Below are 22,334 nucleotides of genomic sequence, written 5' to 3'. Positions count from 1 at the left end.
TCTATATCAGTATAAGTGAAGAGAAGTACATGAGCTCTTCAGTGTGTAGAGATGTCCTGAGCTGAGGAACGTCAGACGGATGTGTGTATTTCCTCTAACAGATGATAAACTTTACGGCGGTGTAAATGTCTACGCGCAGTGTTTACATCGTGTAAATGATAACAGGACGACTGTTACCACGACGACGCACTCGCTAAATGTAAACAGCTGGAACCAGACGTTACTACAACACTCAGGAATCAGCTTCCAGATAATTATACATCACTTTATGATCTGAAACAGGTGTGTGTGTGTGTGTGTGTGTGTGTGTGTGATTGTTATTCACTGCCTGTTGTACCACATGTGGTGAGGAAGGTGGAGGTTGGAGGAGAGCTGAAGGTGGAGAAGGCGGAGCTGACGGTTACCTGGAAGTTGTGATGGAGTTCAGGGCAGAAGTGTGTGTACTGAGCCAGCTGCTCCTTTGGGCGATCCGGATCCGGCTGAGACTTCAACTTACTCACATCTGTCTCCAAGTCATCCTCCTGCATCACACACACAAACACACACAAACACACACAAACACACACTTTATCACTATATAAAGAGTTTATAATAATCTGCTGATCTTTAATGTAATCAGTGATATTATTATTATTATTATTATTATTATTATTATTTGAGGTTGAAGCCCACGTACATGTCTGTGTGTCTCTGTACAGCAGAACTCTCTGTCTAACTTATTAATACAAAGAAATCCCATTCTGTAAGGTTGAGTATCTTACGCCTTGTTTACACTAAGTTGTCCTTCTTTGGTGCTCAGACAAATACACTCCCTGTTCGGTAATCGGAGAGTGAATCACAGATGAGAAATGGAAAAAGTAGATAAAAGGATAAAGATGAAGTTTTGTCTTAAAACCACTCCAGCGTGTTAAAATTCACTTATACAGTATATGAGGGTCAGGGCCAAGGTTATGGTTCCATAAATAGACAAGGGGCGGGGCCAGGGAAATGGTCTCGGGAATGAAATGTTGAGAGTCACTCACGTAGTCGTGGTTTTCGGGCTCTTCATTTTCTTGCTCATCATCGCTGTCATCTTCATTGTTTTCATCTGGTGGAAGGATTACCAATCAGAAACACACACACACACTAAAGTTAGCTTTTGCTATGTTAGCTTTCATCACGTCAGCCTTCGTTCCCCCAGACTGTAGCTGTAGCTCTAACGGCAGGCGATTAGCTCGCGCGTCTAAAATACTTTAAAACTCCCAGGAAATTATATCATTTTAATAGAATACTGTAAATGTACGTATGTGTGCTTTTCTATATCAAGCCCCCCCACACACACACACACACAAACACACACACCCGAGAGCCCCAGAATGAGGTGAGAACCCACGAGACTGGCTCTAATCTGTATGCTAAACAGAGCTGACTTTATCTCGCACTCAGTTCACCTGCAGCGCACTCACCTCTATTCATCACTCATCGCTAAGGAAGCACGGCAACCGTTACCCTGGCAACCTGCCCGGTCTCACTCACTCGCCCCCTCTCTCTCTCACGGACATGGACACACACACACACACACACACACACACACAGGTAAGGTTCATCTCACTTGACTGTGATGTCTCTATCGCCACCACACACACACACACACACACACACACACACACACAGAACACTACTGGTGTAAACGCTCTTTCCAAAATCAATCCCGTGTTAGACGTCCATCAGTGGTGAACACGTCGAGTCACATGACCACTTTCGTGACTTACCATTGGCCCCGGACTCCAAGGCCTCCTCTGGGCTTCCAGGAAGCAGGAAGTGGAAGGTGCTGTGATCCGAACGTAAAGGAAGAGGAAGTTTCGGGAGACATTTCCTCATGAGCTGAACCGCACTTTCCACCAGAGACTCCGAGTCCTTCATCGACAAACACGCCTACACACAACGACATGTAATCATCACAATCACAGTGGTCTCCGGAGCCTGTCAAGGAAAATGAGCGACCGAGCTGGACACGCGTACATCCGCCCGAGTCGACACCCGAGACCTGTTCACAACTCAGTGTGAAGCCAAGTGAAGCATTTTTTTGTGTTTGTTTTGCATTTTGTATAAGATTTAGTGAAGACGTAGCACCATGTGCAACCGCGAATGTTATCAAGGACGGTAGCAAGAAGAAAACGGAGTCGCGTTCAGTTTGGTTTTTAAACCAGCGGGTCCCAAGAGGAATCATAAATTAAGGTTAAGTGAGGTTTAATGTCTATTTATTTCACATTTTATCTTATTTACATGTCTTTACTAAATGTTTTGATTGTTTTGATATGATTATAGTGTTGACAATTGGTAAATTTGGTAATAGTTGGGCAGCTGGAACAGATTATCTGCACTTACATTATTTTCAATGGGATAATAGGCTTCACAATACAACATTTCATCTTAAGAACTCGCCTCTGGTACGGATTAAACTCGTACGATGAGGTTCTGCTGTAATAAAAATTTTATTACATGGAATACCTGAAACATTTAATAACATACGGTATATTGGAATAAGGCATTTTTTAAATATTATATCAATTTAATAATCACATAACAAAAATATGACAGAAGACAAATTAACTATTTAATTATGATTTATAAAAAAATTACTGTATTTGTAATAATATTTGTAAAATCAGTGAAATGAAACACTGGAATGATGATTCAGTTATATAACGCTAACTTTTGCCCTCAGTGTTGCTGAGTGTGTGTGTGTATACAGACTATAAACTGTGTGTGTGTGTGTGTGAGCGTGTGTGTAAACATTGCAGTACCTGTGTGGTGTTATACAGCACAGCGACTCCGCCCTCAGACATGAGGGCGTGCCTCCCGGCGCTGGATTTGGCGGCCCTGTGCAGGCAGCGGAGGAACGCCCTGCGCACCGGGACGCGCTCGTTCCCCGAGTCACGTGTGTGCCAGTCTTCATAAACTCTCACCAGGCGCGAGACGAACCCTTTACCCACAGCCAGGCAGACATTCTCCTCTGAAACACAATCAAAGTCTCCTTACACACACACACACACACACACTGTTCCCAGCACTCTGATTGGTCCGAACGCATTCAATTAAGCCTGTGATTAGTGGCTGCACTAGTGTCAGGGCTGCAGGAAATTAATCAACGTCATGTGACTCATCTCACCGCAAAAACCTCCAGAACACCAACACTCTCCTTTAACACTCAGTGCAGGCACCACGACATGCCTCCTAACACAGTGTGTGTGTGGGTGTGTGTGTGTGTGTGTGTGGACATGCAAGGCTCCTGCATTAATACAGCTCTTTGAAATATTAATGCCAGGGTTTTAAAACTCCCCTGCTGCAGCTCTGGCATCTATACACACACATGTGTGTGTGTGTGTGTGTGTGTGTGTGTGTGATCTTGACTCAGCTTTAAATGCTATAAAGTACTTCAAAGGCCAGTTGTTGTATTTAGACTTACTATATATATATATGTCAGTGACTCGAGTTAGCGACGGTAGTTTATACTGAATCTCTAATGGGACAAGAAACAGGAAAAATACGTTTTTTGAAAAATTATATAATAAATGATATCTTTTTTTAACTTATTGTGCAAATCTATGAACTGTATGTTTTTTAGACTTAATCTTTATTTTTATTTATTTATTTGTGAATCAAATTTAAAACAGAAAAAGTCTAAACATTTTAGCAAGCTTAGATTAGTTAGACGTATGTTCCCTCTGTTTTCTAATAAATTCCACGTTCTGTGTTATAATTAGTTACAAAATTTTGGTCTCATCTGTGATTGGTTCGATCTTTCCTGAGTGTGAAATGCAAACCAATCCTAGAGCACGAAGGCGGGGCTTAAAACTGTAGCGATTCTTTAGCACGGTTTAGTGCAGATTGTTTTCCTTCTACATGCTGCGGTTTTTCTCCTCTCAGGACTCTGTGAGTTAACTAGCATTCAGCTAACCAGCTAGGTTAATTAGTTAATCGTGTTGACATCAAGGGACGAAGCATGCAAATAAGCAGTCTGTCTAATTTGCATAATCATGTTGTACAGTGGAACCTCGGATTGCGAGTACCGCGGTTTGCGAGTGTTCTGCAAAACAACGATTTTTAATAAATAAAACAAGTCTTGGTTTACGAGCACCGAATATCATGTATCACGCATGCGCTTCTTGTTTTGATGCCGTGTATCATGTGATAACAACTGAGCCAATGGTTTTTCTTTATCTTGTGCTGTGGAATTCTGGGTAATCGTCTCCCCTGCTGGGTCTTAGTGCGCGTCACTTACTGGTATAATCAACATCCGTGCACGTGTGTACTATTTACTATAACACTGTGACCACGTGTGTGTGTGTGTGTGTGTGTGTATCTCCTCTCGCCATCACGCACACACTCCTCCTCCCCTCCTCCCCTCGCTCTTACACACACACACACACACACACACTCTCTCTCTCTCTTTCTCTCTGCTCTACATAGAAACACTGTGCCTGCGCCCACAAACGGAAACACTAATCTGTCGAGATTTATTTTCACTTTTTTAAAGATAAAGTGCAGGTTAATTTGTTTTATTTTAACTTTAGATTTTGTATTCATTATTTTTATGTATTTTTTTTTGGCTGTGGAATAAATAATTTGAGTTTCCATTATTCCTTATGGAAAAATTAGATTTGGTTTACGAGTGTTTTGAAATACAAGCCCGCTCCCTGAACGAATTCCTAAACGTTGATGTTTAAAGAGAGCAAACCTGTAGGGTCGATCATCTTCCATTTTAAACCAGGTTTTACAACTTAATTAAGAAATAGTATACTGTATATATTTTATTGAACATAAAGTGGAATTTACTATTCACACCTAGCAACACTCCCACAAAAAGGGTATAGCCTGGTCTAAACTATGTGCACCCCGATGACCACACCCACACGTCCCTGTTTGAACCCTGTTCCTCTTCCCATTATACTGCGCTCCACTCTTCTGGGAAGGCTGCACACTAGATATTGCAGCGTGACTCTGATGATGTGTGTGTATTCACACACTCTACAGGAGCGTTACTAAGCTCAGGCGCTGATGTCAGGATGACGAGGAGGCTCCAGTTCATCCAGTTCAGCCGAAACTGATGGTTCAGTGGGGTTGAGTTCAGTCAGGGCTCTCTGTGTGCAGGACACTCGGGTTCTTACACTTCCAACACACACACTGGTAACACACTGTCTCCATGGATCTGGCTTATCAGATCCTACATCATGGCATCGTCATGCTGGATAAAGGTTTGGGGTCTTTTGGTTCCATTGATTCCTCTGAAGTTTGGAGTGGAACCAGACTGAGATGTGGCAGTCAGGAATCTACACTGACGTCATGTGTTTGGATCTCAGTTGTCGTATTTCTTATTTCTGCCTGTTTTCAAATTTTTTTTTTTCTTTGACAAAGGTTTAGGAACTTCACTTATGTTGGAACAGAGCAAGTTAATCATGTTTATTTAGGTGAAGAAGAAAAGTTCTAACTATAAATTAGAGTTGTGGTTTTGTTTCTGGAACAGTGAGATACAGTGAGATACAGAATACAATAAATATCATGATACAAGTCTTGAGATGGGAATCATCAAAAGTGTGTGCGTGTGTGTGTGTGTGCGTGTGCGTATGTGGCTCTTGCTCTTTTGAACGACATCAACGTTTTTTCCCCCTTTTTTCAGTCTTTTCACTGGACGCCAGATCACATGCACTTAAACGTTCTTTACGCCGAGTCTGAATCCAGCAGCGTTACATCTCCCCCTGCAGGCCAGACACGAAACAACAGCCACAACACCTTACAGGCAGTTTACTTTCTGTACAGTGCACTTATTTTAATAAACTCATGACATAAACTCCTTTGCAAAACCATTAAACTGTCATGTTCGTTGGTGAACCTGACCAAGGAAAATTTTCTGATTTTCTGATACACAAAATAACATAAGAAACGAATGTCAGAAAAAGATCTGAGATCAGAACAAAATACAATGCATATGAAAGTGTTTCTTTAAGTCCTAGGAAGAAGTCAAGTCATAAAATCCGATTATTTTCCATAAAGAGCAGAAAATGAAGCAGCTGTAGTGAGAAGTCGGGGAAAAGATATGAAGGAAATCCCTACAGATGTAATAAGTCTCTTTTATTACTGTAACTATGACTACAGAACGAAATAAGAATAATCTGAGCAAGTGATTAGTCACTAGGAGCAATAGTGAACACTCGTGATTTTAATGTACAACTATACAAGCAGTGTTTTATTCTTAGGGGAAAACAGAAATCAGGGATTGGTTGTTGGGAGGAATGGTGATCAGTAAGGGGTTAATGGGAGTAATGGTGATCAGTGATTGGTTGTTCGGAGTAATGGTGATCAGTGATTGTTTGTTGGGAGTGATGGTGATCAGTGAGAGTTAATGGTGATCAGTGATTGGTTGGTGGGAGTAATGGAGATCAGTGATTGGTTGTTGGGAGTATGGTGATCAGTGAGGGGTAATGGTGATCAGTGATTGGTTGTTGGGAGAAATGGTGACCAGTGATTGGTTGTTGGGAGTAATGGTGACCAGTGATTGGTTGTTGGGAGTAATGGTGATCAGTGATTGGTTGTTAGGAGTAATGGTGATCAGTGATTGGTTGTTGGGAGTAATGGTGATCAGTGATTGGTTGTTGGGAGTAATGGTGATCAGTAATTGGTTGGTGGGAGTAATGGTGTTCAGTGAGGGTTAATGGTGATCAGTGATTGGTTGTTAGGAGTAATGGTGATCAGTGATTGGTTGTTGGGAGTAATGGTGTTCGGTGAGGGTTAATGGTGATCAGTGATTGAGTGTTGGGAGTAATGGTGATCAGTGATTGGTTGTTGGGAGTATGGTGATCAGTGAGGGTTAATGGTGATCAGTGATTGGTTGTTGGGAGTAATGGTGACCAGTGATTGGTTGTTGGGAGTAATGGTGATCAGTGATTGGTTGTTAGGTGTAATGGTGATCAGTAATTGGTTGTTGTGAGTAATGGTGATCAGTGAGGGTTAATGGTGATCAGTGATTGGTTGGTGGGAGTAATGGTGATCAGTGATTGTTTGTTGGGAGTAATGGTGATCAGTGATTGGTTGTTGGGAGTAATGGTGATCAGTAATTGGTTGTTGTGAGTAATGGTGATCAGTGATTGGTTGTTGGGAGTAATGGTGATCAGTAATTGGTTGGTGGGAGTAATGGTGTTCAGTGAGAGTTAATGGTGATCAGTGATTGGTTGTTAGGAGTAATGGTGATCAGTGATTGGTTGTTGGGAGTAATGGTGTTCGGTGAGGGTTAATGGTGATCAGTGATTGAGTGTTGGGAGTAATGGTGATCAGTGATTGGTTGTTGGGAGTATGGTGATCAGTGAGGGTTAATGGTGATTAGTAATTGTTTGTTGGGAGTAAAGGTGATCAGTGATTGGTTGTTAGGAGTAATGGTGATCAGTGATTGGTTGTTAGGTGTAGTGGTGATCAGTAATTGGTTGTTGTGAGTAATGGTGTACAGTGAGGGTTAATGGTGATCAGTGATTGGTTGGTGGGAGTAATGGTGATCAGTGATTGTTTGTTGGGAGTAATGGTGATCAGTGATTGGTTGTTGGGAGTAATGGTGATCAGTAATTGTTTGTTGGGAGTAATGGTGATTAGTGATTGTTTGTTGGGAGTAATGGTGATCAGTGATTGGTTGTTGGGAGTAATGGTGATCAGTAATTGTTTGTTGGGAGTAATGGTGATTAGTGATTGTTTGTTGGGAGTAATGGTGATCAGTGAGGGTTAATGGTGATCAGTGATTGGTTGGTGGGAGTAATGGAGATCAGTGATTGGTTGTTGGGAGTAATGGTGATCAGTGATTGGTTGTTGGGAGTAATGGTAATTAGTGATTGGTTGGTGGGAGTAATGGTGATCAGTAATTGGTTGGTGGGAGTAATGGAGATCAGTGATTGGTTGTTGGGAGTAATGGTAATTAGTGATTGTTTGTTGGGAGTAATGGTGATTAGTAATTGTTTGTTGGGAGTAATGGTGATCAGTGAGGGTTAATGGTGATTAGTGATTGGTTGTTGGGAGTAATGGTGATCAGTGATTGGTTGTTGGGAGTAATGGTAATTAGTGATTGTTTGTTGGGAGTAATGGTGATTAGTAATTGTTTGTTGGGAGTAAAGGTGATCAGTGATTGGTTGTTAGGAGTAATGGTGATCAGTGAGAGTTAATGGTGATCAGTGATTGGTTGGTGGGAGTAATGGAGATCAGTGATTGGTTGTTGGGAGTAATAGTGATCAGTGATTGTTTGTTGGGAGTAATGGTGATCAGTGATTGTTTGTTGGGAGTAATGGTGATCAGTGATTGGTTGTTAGGGGTAATGGTGATCAGTGATTGGTTGTTGGGAGTATGGTGATCAGTGAGGGTTAATGGTGATCAGTGATTGGTTGTTGGGAGTAATGGTGACCAGTGATTGGTTGTTGGGAGTAATGGTGACCAGTGATTGGTTGTTGGGAGTAATGGTGATCAGTGATTGTTTGTTGGGAGTAATGGTGATCAGTGATTGGTTGTTGGGAGTAATGGTGACCAGTGATTGGTTGTTGGGAGTAATGGTGATCAGTGATTGTTTGTTGGGAGTGATGGTGATCAGTGATTGTTTGTTGGGAGTAATGGTGATTAGTGATTGTTTGTTGGGAGTAATGGTGATCAGTGAGGGTTAATGGTGATTAGTGATTGGTTGGTGGGAGTAATGGTGATCAGTTATTGTTGGGAGTAATGGTGATCAGTGATTGGTTGTTGGGAGTAATGGTAATTAGTGATTGGTTGGTGGGAGTAATGGAGATCAGTGATTGGTTGTTGGGAGTAATGGTGATCAGTGATTGGTTGTTGGGAGTAATGGTAATTAGTGATTGTTTTTTGGGAGTAATGGTGATTAGTAATTGTTTGTTGGGAGTATGGTGATGTGAGGGTTAATGGTGATCAGTGATTGGTTGTTAGGAGTAATGGTGATCAGTGATTGGTTGTTGGGAGTAATGGTGATCAGTGATTGTTTGTTGGGAGTAATGGTGATCAGTGATTGTTTGTTGGGAGTAATGGTGATCAGTGATTGTTTGTTGGGAGTAATGGTGATCAGTGAGGGTTAATGGTGATCATTGATTGGTTGGTGGGAGTAATGGTGATCAGTTATTGTTGGGAGTAATGGTGATCAGTGATTGGTTGTTGGGAGTAATGGTGATCAGTGAGGGTTAATGGTGATCAGTGATTGGTTGGTGGGAGTAATGGAGATCAGTGATTGGTTGTTGGGAGTAATGGTGATCAGTGATTGGTTGTTGGGAGTAATGGTGATCAGTGATTGGTTGTTCGGAGTAATGGTGATCAGTGATTGTTTGTTGGGAGTGATGGTGATCAGTGATTGTTTGTTGGGAGTAATGGTGATTAGTGATTGTTTGTTGGGAGTAATGGTGATCAGTGATTGGTTGTTGGGAGTAATGGTGATCAGTGATTGGTTGTTGGGAGTAATGGTGATCAGTGATTGTTTGTTGGGAGTAATGGTGATCAGTGATTGGTTGTTGGGAGTAATGGTGATCAGTGATTGGTTGTTGGGAGTAATGGTGATCAGTGATTGTTTGTTGGGAGTAATGGTGATCAGTGATTGGTTGTTGGGAGTAATGGTGATCAGTGAGAGTTAATGGTGATCAGTGATTGGTTGTTAGGAGTAATGGTGATCAGTAATTGTTTGTTGGGAGTAATGGTGATTAGTGATTGTTTGTTGGGAGTAATGGTGATCAGTGAGGGTTAATGGGAGTAATGGTGATCAGTGATTGGTTGTTGGGAGTAATGGGGATTAGTGATTGGTTGTTGGGAGTATTGATGATCAGTGATTGGTTGGTGGGAGTAATGGTGATCAGTAATTGGTTGTTGGGAGTAATGGTGATCAGTAATTGGTTGTTGGGAGTAATGGTGATCAGTAATTGGTTGTTGGGATTAATGGTGATCAGTGATTGGTTGTTGGGAGTAATGGTGATCAGTGATTGGTTGTTGGGAGTAATGGTGATCAGTGATTGTTTGTTGGGAGTGATGGTGACCAGTAATTGGTTGTGGGGAGTAATGGTGATCAGTGAGGGTTAATGGGAGCAATGGTGATCAGTGATACCCTTTGGGGAGTAATGGAGATTAGAGGTTGGTTGCTAAAAATGAATGCACATGAGCTAATATTGTATAATATAAACACACACACACACACACACACACACACACACAGTTGTGGCAAGACTTCATGCAGAACCTCTGCAGTGTGAACAGGTGTCCATAAATCTGTTCTGTCGTGCTTATTTTTTCTTTCACTTCAGTTTTTTTCCCTTAAAACCCCTTCTAACAGCCCTGAATTATTCATAAGCGACAGTAAACATCCCATCTTTCATTAAAAGTCCATTAACAGCAGCAGCGCTAATTGATACAGCATGAGTGGATATTAGTGTGATAATGAAACGCTCAAAATATGGCCAAGCATCGAGAAGGAGAAGAACTTACTAGAGGATAACAGAGCAGCGAAGGCATCGACGGCGGCCCTGTGGGGAATAATAAGCCAAAATTTAAATAGTTTTTAAAAATTAAACACTAATGTATTTTTTTAAAATTATCTCTTTAAACATAGGAATCAGCCATCATGACAATTAAAAGGAAATCATCAATTAAGCTTATAAATCACCTGATAAATCATAACAATGATGGTTATTAAATGCATTTTTTTAATTAAAATATTAATAGCAATAATTAATTTTGTTTCAATAAATTAATAAAGCATCCATCTGATTGGCTGTTTGTTTGTTTTTTTATGTAAGATAAACATTGTATTGTTCTTGTTCTTTGTTCAAATATGTTAAAAAATAATAAACATTTGTTAATAATAAAGATTATTATTCATTTCTAAACATCAATACAGTAATAGTACCATATTTAATGTCCAAAGAGTTATTACTGCCCCTAGTGATCAAAGAGGGGAAATGCAGCTAAGAAGAGCGAGGCCTGAGACCCGTTGGGGCGAGATCCACGCTGCCCCGTGCTGCACTGACAGAGCTATTAAAGACAGGGTTGCCAGATTGGTCTATTTTTATCATTATAAAGCAGCCACGAAAATCTTTTTACACCAAATAATCTATATTATATAAACTAAATTTCCAGAAAGTGGACAGTTCAGACTTTGTGTCTATAATCTCCAGACCTGGTTATTTTCTAAGACATACTGTATTGTGAAGATTGAGAGGAGGGGTTATGGAACAGATAGGATCAGATATTCGCTTTTGGAAAGTTAAATGTCTCCCTTTCCAAATTGCAGAATTCTTCAGACTAGTTTTAAATTAATCCTGTGGTTTTTTAGATGCACTCGGGATGTAAATGTTCCTGAAACTTGGCAGCGCTGGTTGGTGATACTGTATGAACCTGGAGCACAGTTCACTAAGGTACGTCTAAGACATGCAGCTGCTGACTGCAGGCTGGGGGACTCAACGTTTATCGACTCGCATCTGGCGTAAATGGCAGAGTTACGCTAAAACCTCATGAGCTAACAGCCTGTAGCGTGAGTCGCTGTGATGGCGGAGTGGGGCTAGCGTATCAGTGCAGTTATGCTAATGAGATTCATTAACTCTACCAATATTAATAGATTAGTGTTGATTTAAATAAAAATTATTTATTTAAATAAATAACATTAAAAATACATGGAAATGCAAATTGAATTAGTTACAAAAATGTAGGAAGTAGAATGTTCCCTTTCATTAAAGTCAGGTTAAACAATTTTCCACACACACACACACACACACACACACACACACACACACACATAACATAAGGATAACTTTCATTATTTTGTTAATGCAAATTTAATTCCAGTTACACGGACCATCATTACAGCTGCTCCTGCCTAAAATTTAAATGTTTTTTTTTTTTTGTGTGTGTGTTTGTGTGTGTGTGTGTGTGTGTGTGTGTGTGTGTGTGTGTGTGCGTGTGAGATACTTACTTGACTGTGCGAGTGTGTTTTTCTGCAGGTGGTGTTATCAGTTTAAACACAACATCCAGAGCTCGATTTTCTCCTAACAGTGTGGCCGTGGAAACTAAACACACACACACACACACACACACACACACACACACACACACACACTGTGTGTTACCAAACATGCTAAATTCAAACAAATGACAGGCTTTTTATTTCAGACTGATGCAGTTTTCACTTGTTTACCAAAATTAAAAAAGATAAAGATGGAAAACAAATATGAAGTGATAACGGCACCGAGTGAATTCTAGTAGCAAAATTTATTGCACACACACACACACACACACACACACACACTTTATCCTGTGTCCCACAGTGACAATTTTTCTCATTTATTTCCACAGAATTTAAATCCAGTATTTTACCTTTACAGTGTTGATCCCGATACAGAATATTCTAATCTCAGCATTTATTTTCTAGCAAAACAAACACAGAGTAGCTCCGCCTTCTTGCTGGCTGCTTATTGTGAGGTTACATTTCTCCGGGACAATACTGTAAGTCTCTAAAGGCTTGAGTAACGCTTTATAAACACAGCACAAGTCATGGAAAGTTAAAACCCATTTTAAATTTAAACTCTATAAAAGGAATCTATGGTACCGTACGATACGATACGATACGATACGATACGATACACATCACACGGTTAAACACGTCACACGGAGAGTATTTTATATAAAGCGAGTATTGACCCACCGGAGGAGCAGAAGGTGGTGATGACCCACAGACACGCCGCCGCTCTTCTGTCATTTTCCGAGTTTTGCTGTAAAAGTCTGAGTGTCAGTAACACGGCGTTGGCTTCCTCCGCTTTCACTCCGATCATACGGTCTGGAAATCAATCAGATCCAGAGATCATTTACATTATTATATTATATTATATTATATTATATTATATTATATTATATTATATTATATTATATTATATTATATTATTTTACACTACACCATTCTTTACTGTACTTTCCTTTTACTAAACTTGACTATACTGTACTAAGTGTATTATATTACATTGTATAAAATATACCATACTACTATGTACCTTCCTTTATTATACTATACTTCACTAAACTTTATTGTATTATAATGTACCTCAGGTTACTATAATATACTGTATGAGACTGTTTTACACGGTTCTGTATACTTTAGTAAACCACACTACTCTATAGTAGAGTTAGTATAGAGTTAGTTAGACTGTACTATGCTGTACTATACTTCACTGTGCTATAGTGGACTAAAGTTTTTTTATTGTACTATAATATTCCATAATGTAATAGTAATAGTGTACTACAGTGTACTGTACATACCGTGCTACATTGTGCTATGCTGTATGTAAGTATGTTGGAGTATGCTGTATTATACTATACTGTACAATACTATAACACCCTGTGATATACAGTGGTGTATTTATTAATACTGCCCTAGGGTTAGACATCAATAATTCAAACATAATTTCCAGAAGTTGGACATTTATGTATCTGTAAATCCTTTAACTGATTGATCTTAGGAAATGTTTTAGGAAATGTATTATTCCATAGATACTGGATTTTGGATTTTCTTAAGCTGTAAGCCATAATCATTCAAATTAAAACAAGTCTAAAGGCTCGAACATTTCCTCTTTATAAGTAAAAAAAATACAATCTAGAGTACATCGGTTTTTCACATTTTACCGAAATTACTTTTCCACAATAATCTGCTTAGTGTGATACGCTATATATTAAATTATTTCCATTCTCTCTTTCTCCCTCTTTGTCTTTATTTCTCACTCTTTTCTCCTTTTTTTCTGTTTTTCTTTATGTCACACTTCTCACGTCATCATCTGTCTCTATGTTTGATGTGTCTCCATCTGTCCTTATCCCTCTCTTTGTCTCTGTCTTCTTTTTTATCTCTTTATGTCTTTTTCTCTCCCCCACTCTATCTGTCTGTCTCTCTGCGTGTCTCACCTCTGTGTCCCACCTTAGCGAGGAGGTGCAGCGTGGGAAGCAGCAGTGTGAAGTCTGAAGTCGAGCGCTGAGCCGTTTTCACCAGGGCCGAGAGAAGAGCTTCACTTCCTCCTTTAGAGATCATGTAGTGAATACGTCGATCTGTACCTACAGTAGTGCACACACACACACACACACACACACACACACACACACACACACACACGCACAAAACAAACTGAGCAACAACATGCATCAAAAGAATATATCCTGTAAATATTTATGCATATATATATATATATATATATATATATATATATATATATATATAAAAAAATATATAACATTCCAAAAGTAGGATAATTTAAGATAAATTCAAACTAAAACTAACTATAATTAAGAAAAAAAATAAGGCATACAAATAGATTTAATTAAATTATTAGTGAAAAATTGTAAGCAAAATGGTGTAGTTTGTTATTAAAGAATCAATTAGCAGTTTATTTAACTAAATGATAACTGTTATTAAATGTTATAATAAAAATGTTTTATTTTTAAGCCAAAAACATTCAATTAGATTTAAATTAAAGTGAAATATTCAAACAAATAAAAATAATCATTAATTATCAAATCATAATGAATTTACTCCAAATTAAATTCCATCCGCATGAAGCGTTAATGACGTCTCGGCTTATTGTCTGCTTTCTGCAGGTGATTTTAAAAACTTTCAGCAGAGAGAGTTCCCTGATTAACGCCGGCGGCAAAAGAAAAATGCTGTGTAATGACTTTATGCTAAATTAATTTCAGATTACAGGATCAGTGCCGTGTCACATCGCAGTAAAAACCCTGTTCGGTTTCCGAGTGTGAAATTTCAGTATTTGGTGTGAAACAGTTGGAAATGTCAAAGGCTCAGATAATGACTTTGTTACTGCTGAAGGAAACGAGTTTGAACTTCCAGGACTTCCCGAATCGAATCCCTGTACACACTTTTCACCTGAACAAATGAATAATTCACTTTATTATGTTCATAAAGTCATTTAAAAAATGTTTTTAAAAAGGTTTATTAGAGAAAAAATTTAATAAAAGAGACAAAGCTGATCTCAGTCATCAGTTGATCATTAGTCGTGTATGTGAATATACTGTATGCATTTGACACGTCGCTCATATGCTTCTAATTTACATGTAACATGACTGATTGAGAAATTTTATAATATTTAAAGATATATAAAAAATGTGTGTAGTTGCTATTTTATGTGTTGCTACTACCTTTAATTATTTTTCTGTTAGTTTTGTTTTTGTACCATAATTTTTTTATTTAAAAAAATAAAACAGCCAGTTGTATGTAATAAATAGAAATAAGATAAAATAAATAAATTAAATATGGTCAATGTATGTGTACCTAATACATACATTGTGTGTGTGTGTGTGTGTGTGTGTGTGTGTGTGTGTGTGTGTGTGTGTGTGTGCTTACCTGCAGAGAGAAGCTCATCCAGAACCTTGAGAACGTTCTCGATGTCTCCAGCATTCTGTAAAGAGCGAACATCAGTAACACAGAGAGATTAATCACAGACATCTTCACAGAACAACCTGCTGCTGGGAATAAACCTGGAGAGGAACCTAGAGAGGAACCTAGATGATCTGAATGAGAGTGGATAGGGTGATTTGAACTCAATAGAGCAAAGACACGCAGTGCTAAATGTGTCGAGTTTACAGGCCTGTGTTCAGAAGTAATAGCGCGAATGTGACATCAGTCACATGAGGAAAGTTCCTGGTGTTCAGCATCAGGTTACGCAACTGCTCGAGTGTCTGCATCTAATTCAGGTTATCAAAAGGAAAATCACCTTCGAGTGATTCACACCTCGTGCCAAATGTAGGATATAATGTCACATAAAATCAAGAGACAGTTTAGAAATAAAAAATGAAAAGAGGTGATGAACTTTTCGTGTGTGTGTGTGTGTGTGTGTCTGGAGTCCGCATTAAACACCATCTCCCAGTGTACACTGTCTACTGTCTGTGATTTCGATATAATTTAAACACCATGTTACAGTGAAACCTCAGATTGCAAGTAACGTGATTTGCGAGATTTTTAAATAAATTTTGACTTGGAAAACAAACAAGTCTTGGTTTACGAGTATCATGTATCACGCATGCACTTCTTGTTTTGACGGCGAGCGTCACATGATCACAACTAAGCCAATGTTTTTTCTCTCTCTTGCACTGCGTAATTGTGAGTAATTGTCTCCCCGGCTGGGTCTTAGTGTGCGTCCTTGCGAGTATAATCAACATCCGTGCACACGTGTACTGTTTACATCTTTTATTTTGTGTTTGTAAGCGTGTGTGAACGGCGCATGTGTACTGTTTATTATAACGCGTGTTTGTGTGTAAAGCAAAAAAAGTCTCATTAGAGAGGTTAAAGATCTATTTTCTCCCTCTATGTCGTTATTTGTGTTATTTGACACCATACCCACTCACACGCACATCCTCCTCCTCTCGCCTTCACACACACACACACACACACACACACACACTGCTCTACCCAGAAAGTACAGGTTGAAGTGCAGGTTAATTTGTTTTATTTTTACTTTATATTTTGTATAAATTATTTTTATGTATTTATTTTTTTGGGCTGTGGAATAAATAATTAGAATTTCTATTATTTCTTATGGGAAAATTTACTTTAATGAACAAGTGTTTTGAAATACAAGCCCGCTTTCGGAACGAATTATACTCGTAATCCAAGGTTCCACTGTATATACTTTTTTTTTTTAAGCTGTGTTTTATACTGTATTGTAAACACTGTGGTGATGTTAGTTTGAAGTACAACTTTTTGTTACACTTCCCAATCAATACATCTCTTACTCCTCCAGCCCCTGCTTTTACGTGCATTGCTTTTGCTGCATTTGTGAGCCATGATGCTCTTACATTTATATGTTCTAAAGAAAATTAAGCAGGCAGATAATGTTACAGCACTCAAAAGATGCATAGTTATTTAATTTAGAGGTGACATGATATAAATGCACTTGTCTCTGTGACTCAAAGAAGGAATTCAGACATTCAGTCTGAAATCATTTTTGCTTGATTAGAAAAACTTTTTTTCTCTAAGCTACAAAAATAGATTTTTCTTATTCTGCTGTCAGACTTTTCATATATACTGTACACTCAAGATCGTGAAGGTTTAAGGCCCCTGTGGTCAACCCAACGTGCTCAGTGGTTAAGGCATTGAAATACGGTTCAGAAGGTTGGAGGGTCAAACCCCACGACCACCAAGTTACCACTGTTGGGCCCTTGTGCGAGGCCCTTAACCTTCAACTGCTCAGATGTATAATGCAATAAAATGTAAGTCGCTCTGGATAAGGGCGTCAGTAAAATACTTAAATATAAATGTAATGTCAACTCGGCATAACATAGGAGTCAAGATAGAGAGGCCTCTAAAGAAAAAAGGTTTGTGAAAGAATGAGTTAAAAAACAGTGAATTAAAAGCTGCAGATGTACCTGCCTTGGATTGGGAGCATAAATCATTTCGGAAGCATGCTTGTATATCAAAGCAAATTTCCCCCATAAGAAATAATGGAGACCATTCGTTCCACAACTCAAAAATATTCATATAAAAAGAACTAATACAAAATATTAAGTAAAAATAAAATTAATTAACCTGTAATTAAGTAAACTTCTTTAACAAGGAACCTTTCTAATGACACTCGTTGTGCACACACAAGGTCACCATGCTTTAGTAAACAGTACACACACACACATGGATGTTAACGATACGAGTGACACACGCACTAAGACTGAGCATGAAAAAGACGGTTACCCATAATCCCACAGCGTGAGAAAGAGAATAACCATTGGCTCAGTTGTGATCATGTGAAGGTCGGCAGACAAAGCGCATCTGTACAACAATAGTCGTATATCAAGAACTCAGTTGTTTATCAAATTTTGCTTGTTTTTTAAAACACTTGCAGACAATCCAAGGTTCCACTGTGTGTAAAAAAAGCAACTCCTGCATGAACATCTGGAAAGAGAAGCTTGAAGCTGATTTTTGTTCTTGTTGAGTAACACGATGTAGGCTATAAGTTAGTTTAATGTGATAAAGGAAAAGATCTGTATAACATGGGGCTGTATATCGAAAATAAATTGTGTCCTGTATAGAGTTAAACTGGAAGACGATTTGTCCTGCATTGTCCTATAAACATCATTTCCTACTTATAGTAGATCATCACAGTGCTGAGAATGAGATGATGGAAACAGAGGACGTACACGTGCTGTGTGAGCTTACAGTACGTGTCAACATCATCGTTGCCCTGGTTATAGAAACTCAGGCCTACGGTTTTTATTTTTATGGATACACTCCCGTCCCTGACACCATGGAGTGTGCGGCCGGTTGTACTGAAGCATGAAATTACTCGCCCCCTTTCACCCCTGATGTGATATAATGATTTTGTACCTTATGTACTGTTTTGATTGCTGAGAGTTTTTTTTTTTAACTTAAACAAACAAAAAAAAGATAAAACATTTAGTTTTTCTTTGCCACGATCACGTCCTCATCGGGCTTTTTGTGAACACATCTAAAAAAAGTGGCTCCACGCCATGTGAGGCGATGTAATGTTCTTATTAGTTTCTACTGTGTTCCTGCAAAGCTTTGACTGCATCCACCAGATGTTTTGAGGACATAATGGGAACGTGTGACTGTGGGGGTGAGACGTCCCCTGAGGAGCTGCACTTATACCAGCCTGAAACAAGTGAAATGAAACTAAAATCCAAAAATAATGAGGTTTACATTTATTTGATTAGCCGTACATTAGCAGTAGTATTTATCAGTTATGTTTTTTAAAGAATTGATTTCATAATATGAGGTTGTATAACAGCACCGCCTGGTATGTTTTATTCCACTTATACGTACCACAGAGATTTCCATTTATTTTTTCATTTATGCTCAGGTTTACAGTATGAAACAAAAATCCAAGTATTTTAAAGTATAAATGATCACAAATGCAATAAGAAACAGCACTGACTTGGTCCCGCCCACTTCTGGATGGCCGTAGTGGCGATAGGTTCACGATGCCCATCTGAAAACCCACATTCAGTCACAGTAGCAGTTTTGATGAAGAAAACACACGTGATGTCATCGTAACCAACACCCTGTCTCTGCAGTCATCATTCAGAAGCGTGCATGTTGTGTTTTGAGCTAACGAGCTTCTAACACGAGGCTAAATCCCAAATTCCTCTCTAACCCCTGATCAAGGGCACTACTTGTTTGTGGAACAACAGATTGTACACATGTGGTGCACTAGCTTTCCTATTAACGTTATTTGGGATTTGACCCCAGAATAGTCAGTTAGCTATTAATCAGAAAGTTATTGATTAGTATTATGTCTTATTCGGACACACAAAATTAGTATAATCTGAAGAACTCATGAAATTTAGAAATTACCCCCTCTACACACACACAAACACACACACACACATTTCACGCAGGAAAAGCGAGGCCCGCGATTTTACTCAAATTTACTAACTTATCTCATGGATATGATGTCAAGATAAAAACACTCGTCATTACAGGTCCGGCTGTTCGATATAAACAGAAGAATCATAAACATAAACATCTCCAGCTATTCATTCTTTTTGCCTTTGCTGTTCTGATGGTTTTCAGCTTTCTCTTTCCGCACATTGTTTTGTTGTATGGTGTGTAGCGTTATGATCCAGCACCCAAAATACTTTTAAAGCGCTCCAACGCAGCCCAGAAAATCCTACACGACTCCGCCAAGTCCTGGCCAGATCACAGACGTGCTGATTCACACGGGACTAATAAGGTCCTCAGTGAAACATGGTAGCTCATTTGTGGGAGATTTTTTACTTCAAAAATTACAGACATGCCGATTCGCACGGGATTTAGATTACAGACAACCTCCACAATTATTACACATCACACGAGGTCCCCGGGTAACACTAATCCCACAGGACTTCAGTCTTCAAACGCCACCAAATCCAGCAGGTGTCACGTATTTGTACAGCGTCTAAAGTAATCACAGCATCATAACAAATCAAACTTCTGCACATGTATATCCTCATTACCTTCTACACCTTTCTTCTTGGTCTTGTTTCTCTTCTGAATAATGTATTGTACAATGAAAGAACAAACTGAATATATAAATAACCAGAAGAATTAAAACAGTCAGTCAGTCACGAGGTTTATCTGCAGGACAAAGCATCAGGTAAGCCGGTAGGTAACCCGTTTTGGGGTAACGCAAATACTGATTTCTTGATGTTATTTAGCCAAATCATTAACACCATCAGTTTACAAATTATTTGCATTTTGTTTTATTTGAGTTATTAAAGCTCTGCGAATGTGGCATACGGTTGTTTTGATGCATTTGTGATGATGTCATTACCTTTAAATATACATTTTAAATAAAAATAGTTATATTTTGAATTTAGGAGAAAATGTCGTCAGCAGTTCACAAAAAAAATTAAACAAAACTGTTCATCTCACCAACACACACACACACACACACACACCTGTTAAAAAACAACATACTATAGGATACTAATTATACTGCAGTGGTCTCTTATTGTTTTTTCCAGAGCTGTATATTATTATTATTATTATTATTATTATTATATAAAACAATAATAAAAACATGTGATCATGTGTATCTCCTTTGCTTATGTGACCTTTTTTTCATTTTCTCATGTTTGTATAGAAATAAATTCAGTTTATCATAAAAAAGACATGACTCTGTACTGCACAATCCTGCGCCCTACAGTATATACAGTAAAACAGCAAAACAGCAAAACAAAAAATACATTTGTACATTTGTAGGGATCAGAACTAACGCTATTCCACACGGGGACACTTTTCTCACTTGTGCAGAGATCTGAGTTCTGCGCTGAATCTCATACGTGACTTCAGACTTCAGATCAGCGCGAAGAAAAGTCCAGTGATGTTGTGTTGCATCTTCGAGTGTGAGTTTTGGAGTTATTTTGGACCTGAAACCCTCCTGTGGATGTTTGTTCCCTGTGTAGTGACCCGCAGCACATCGTACCGGTGTGTAGCTGATTAAAGAGATCCGAGCTTAAATCTTGTGGAACATGAGCAAAACGAGTGTGTTATTGATGTGATAAACAGTCATCCCTTCTCTCTCTCTCTCTCTCTCTCTCTCTCTTCCTCAAGCTAAGACTTTCCCCAAAACTTAAATACAAAATAGGTTTTGACGTCTAGACGTTCCTGTGAATGAGCTGTTACTATGGAAACACTTACAATATTTTATAACTAGTGCATTAATAAGAACCGGTCTGAGCCGCGCCATTCATACGGGAGTATTCCACACCTCCTGACCAATCAGACACCAGGATTCCACAGCGACATCACTTTCCACATTTTGCACATTAAGTTAAGATCTTACCTACACGACCAAGGATCAAAAACTCAACTTCTCATTAAACAGCGATGATGAACCGATTTATCGATAATTATTTATTGTCTGTTTTTCAGTAACACACACACACACACACACACACACACTCACCTCCAGAGTGGAGAGGAGAACCTCGAGGCCGCTGCAGCCGGGAGAAGCCATGGGGACTTTGGGTCGAGCTGAAAGACGGACGGACAGAGACGAGTGTTAGACAGAAACACAACACACTGTCACCCTCTCGGCCGTGTGAGTATGTGTGACAGCAAGTGTGTGTCGGCTCAGGGCTTTTCTGAAACTCAATCCTCTGAGATAAACATACACACACACACACACACACACACACACACTCCTATTAAAAGAGCCTGATGATATGAGGGATTAAACGAAAGAGAGGAACACGACCCCCAGAGTGTAGAAATATTATACAGGTGTGTGTGTTTAAACAGAAAACACACTGATTCCAAGCTGACGGTGATTATTTTCTCATGACATGGATGGAACAAAATGTTTTATTTCTCTTAGAACCCTGCTAATGCGTATGCGGTCGCCTGTAGAAGAGCGCCGTCACATCACAGAACATCAGGGTGAGGGCGAGAGGCGCCCCGTGCACACCCAGTGCCCTGTGGGGGTCGACCCGGCAAAGCCCCCCCCCCCCCCGCCCCGCCCCCCCCCGCCCCGCCCTGTCCTCTTCATGCCCTACTCCATCCTGGCCATGTGCGGCTCGCTCCCAGCCTCGCCGGGCTCCGCTCCGGTCAGACTCACACCAGAGGCTGCAAACACACACACACACACACACACTGAGCCCTGATCCAGTCCGGATCTCACATATGGAGAGACGGGTGGTGTCTATTACCAAAAAAAAAACGAAAACTGCTCAGAAATAAACCCTACAGATCTTTAGCTAATAAATAGAAAATAATTAATCATTAATATATTCAGGTAAGTAAATGAAATAAATTATTTAGTTATCTGAATATATGTACAATGTGTATGTAGAATAAAAGGCCA

At 39.3% G+C, this 22,334-nt stretch overlaps 1 protein-coding gene across 2 annotated transcripts in view; it reads right to left on the bottom strand.

The window, feature by feature from the left end:
• The window catches only part of LOC128531351 (cytosolic carboxypeptidase 4), a 107,325-nt gene that overhangs the window by 59,484 nt on the left and 25,507 nt on the right, over positions 1 to 22,334 (bottom strand). The window contains exons 2-11 of one of the 2 annotated variants that reach the window (XM_053505160.1): positions 21,438 to 21,505; positions 15,383 to 15,437; positions 13,936 to 14,082; positions 12,692 to 12,823; positions 11,963 to 12,056; positions 10,480 to 10,517; positions 2,787 to 2,995; positions 1,752 to 1,914; positions 1,023 to 1,087; positions 405 to 521 (exon numbers count right to left, since the gene is read on the bottom strand). In XM_053505160.1, the coding sequence (XP_053361135.1) occupies positions 405 to 521; positions 1,023 to 1,087; positions 1,752 to 1,914; positions 2,787 to 2,995; positions 10,480 to 10,517; positions 11,963 to 12,056; positions 12,692 to 12,823; positions 13,936 to 14,082; positions 15,383 to 15,437; positions 21,438 to 21,505 (1,088 nt within the window). Of the gene's footprint in view, positions 1 to 404; positions 522 to 1,022; positions 1,088 to 1,751; positions 1,915 to 2,786; positions 2,996 to 10,479; positions 10,518 to 11,962; positions 12,057 to 12,691; positions 12,824 to 13,935; positions 14,083 to 15,382; positions 15,438 to 21,437; positions 21,506 to 22,334 lie in introns of those variants that run through there. The other variant, XM_053505161.1, reaches the window with a different exon arrangement.

The sequence above is a fragment of the Clarias gariepinus genome, chromosome 10, assembly GCF_024256425.1.
Source record: "Clarias gariepinus isolate MV-2021 ecotype Netherlands chromosome 10, CGAR_prim_01v2, whole genome shotgun sequence".
NCBI classification, from domain to species: Eukaryota; Metazoa; Chordata; class Actinopteri; order Siluriformes; family Clariidae; genus Clarias; species Clarias gariepinus.
The sequence above is the reverse complement of the archived record's forward strand: the minus strand, read 5'-3'. Positions and strand labels throughout refer to the sequence as shown.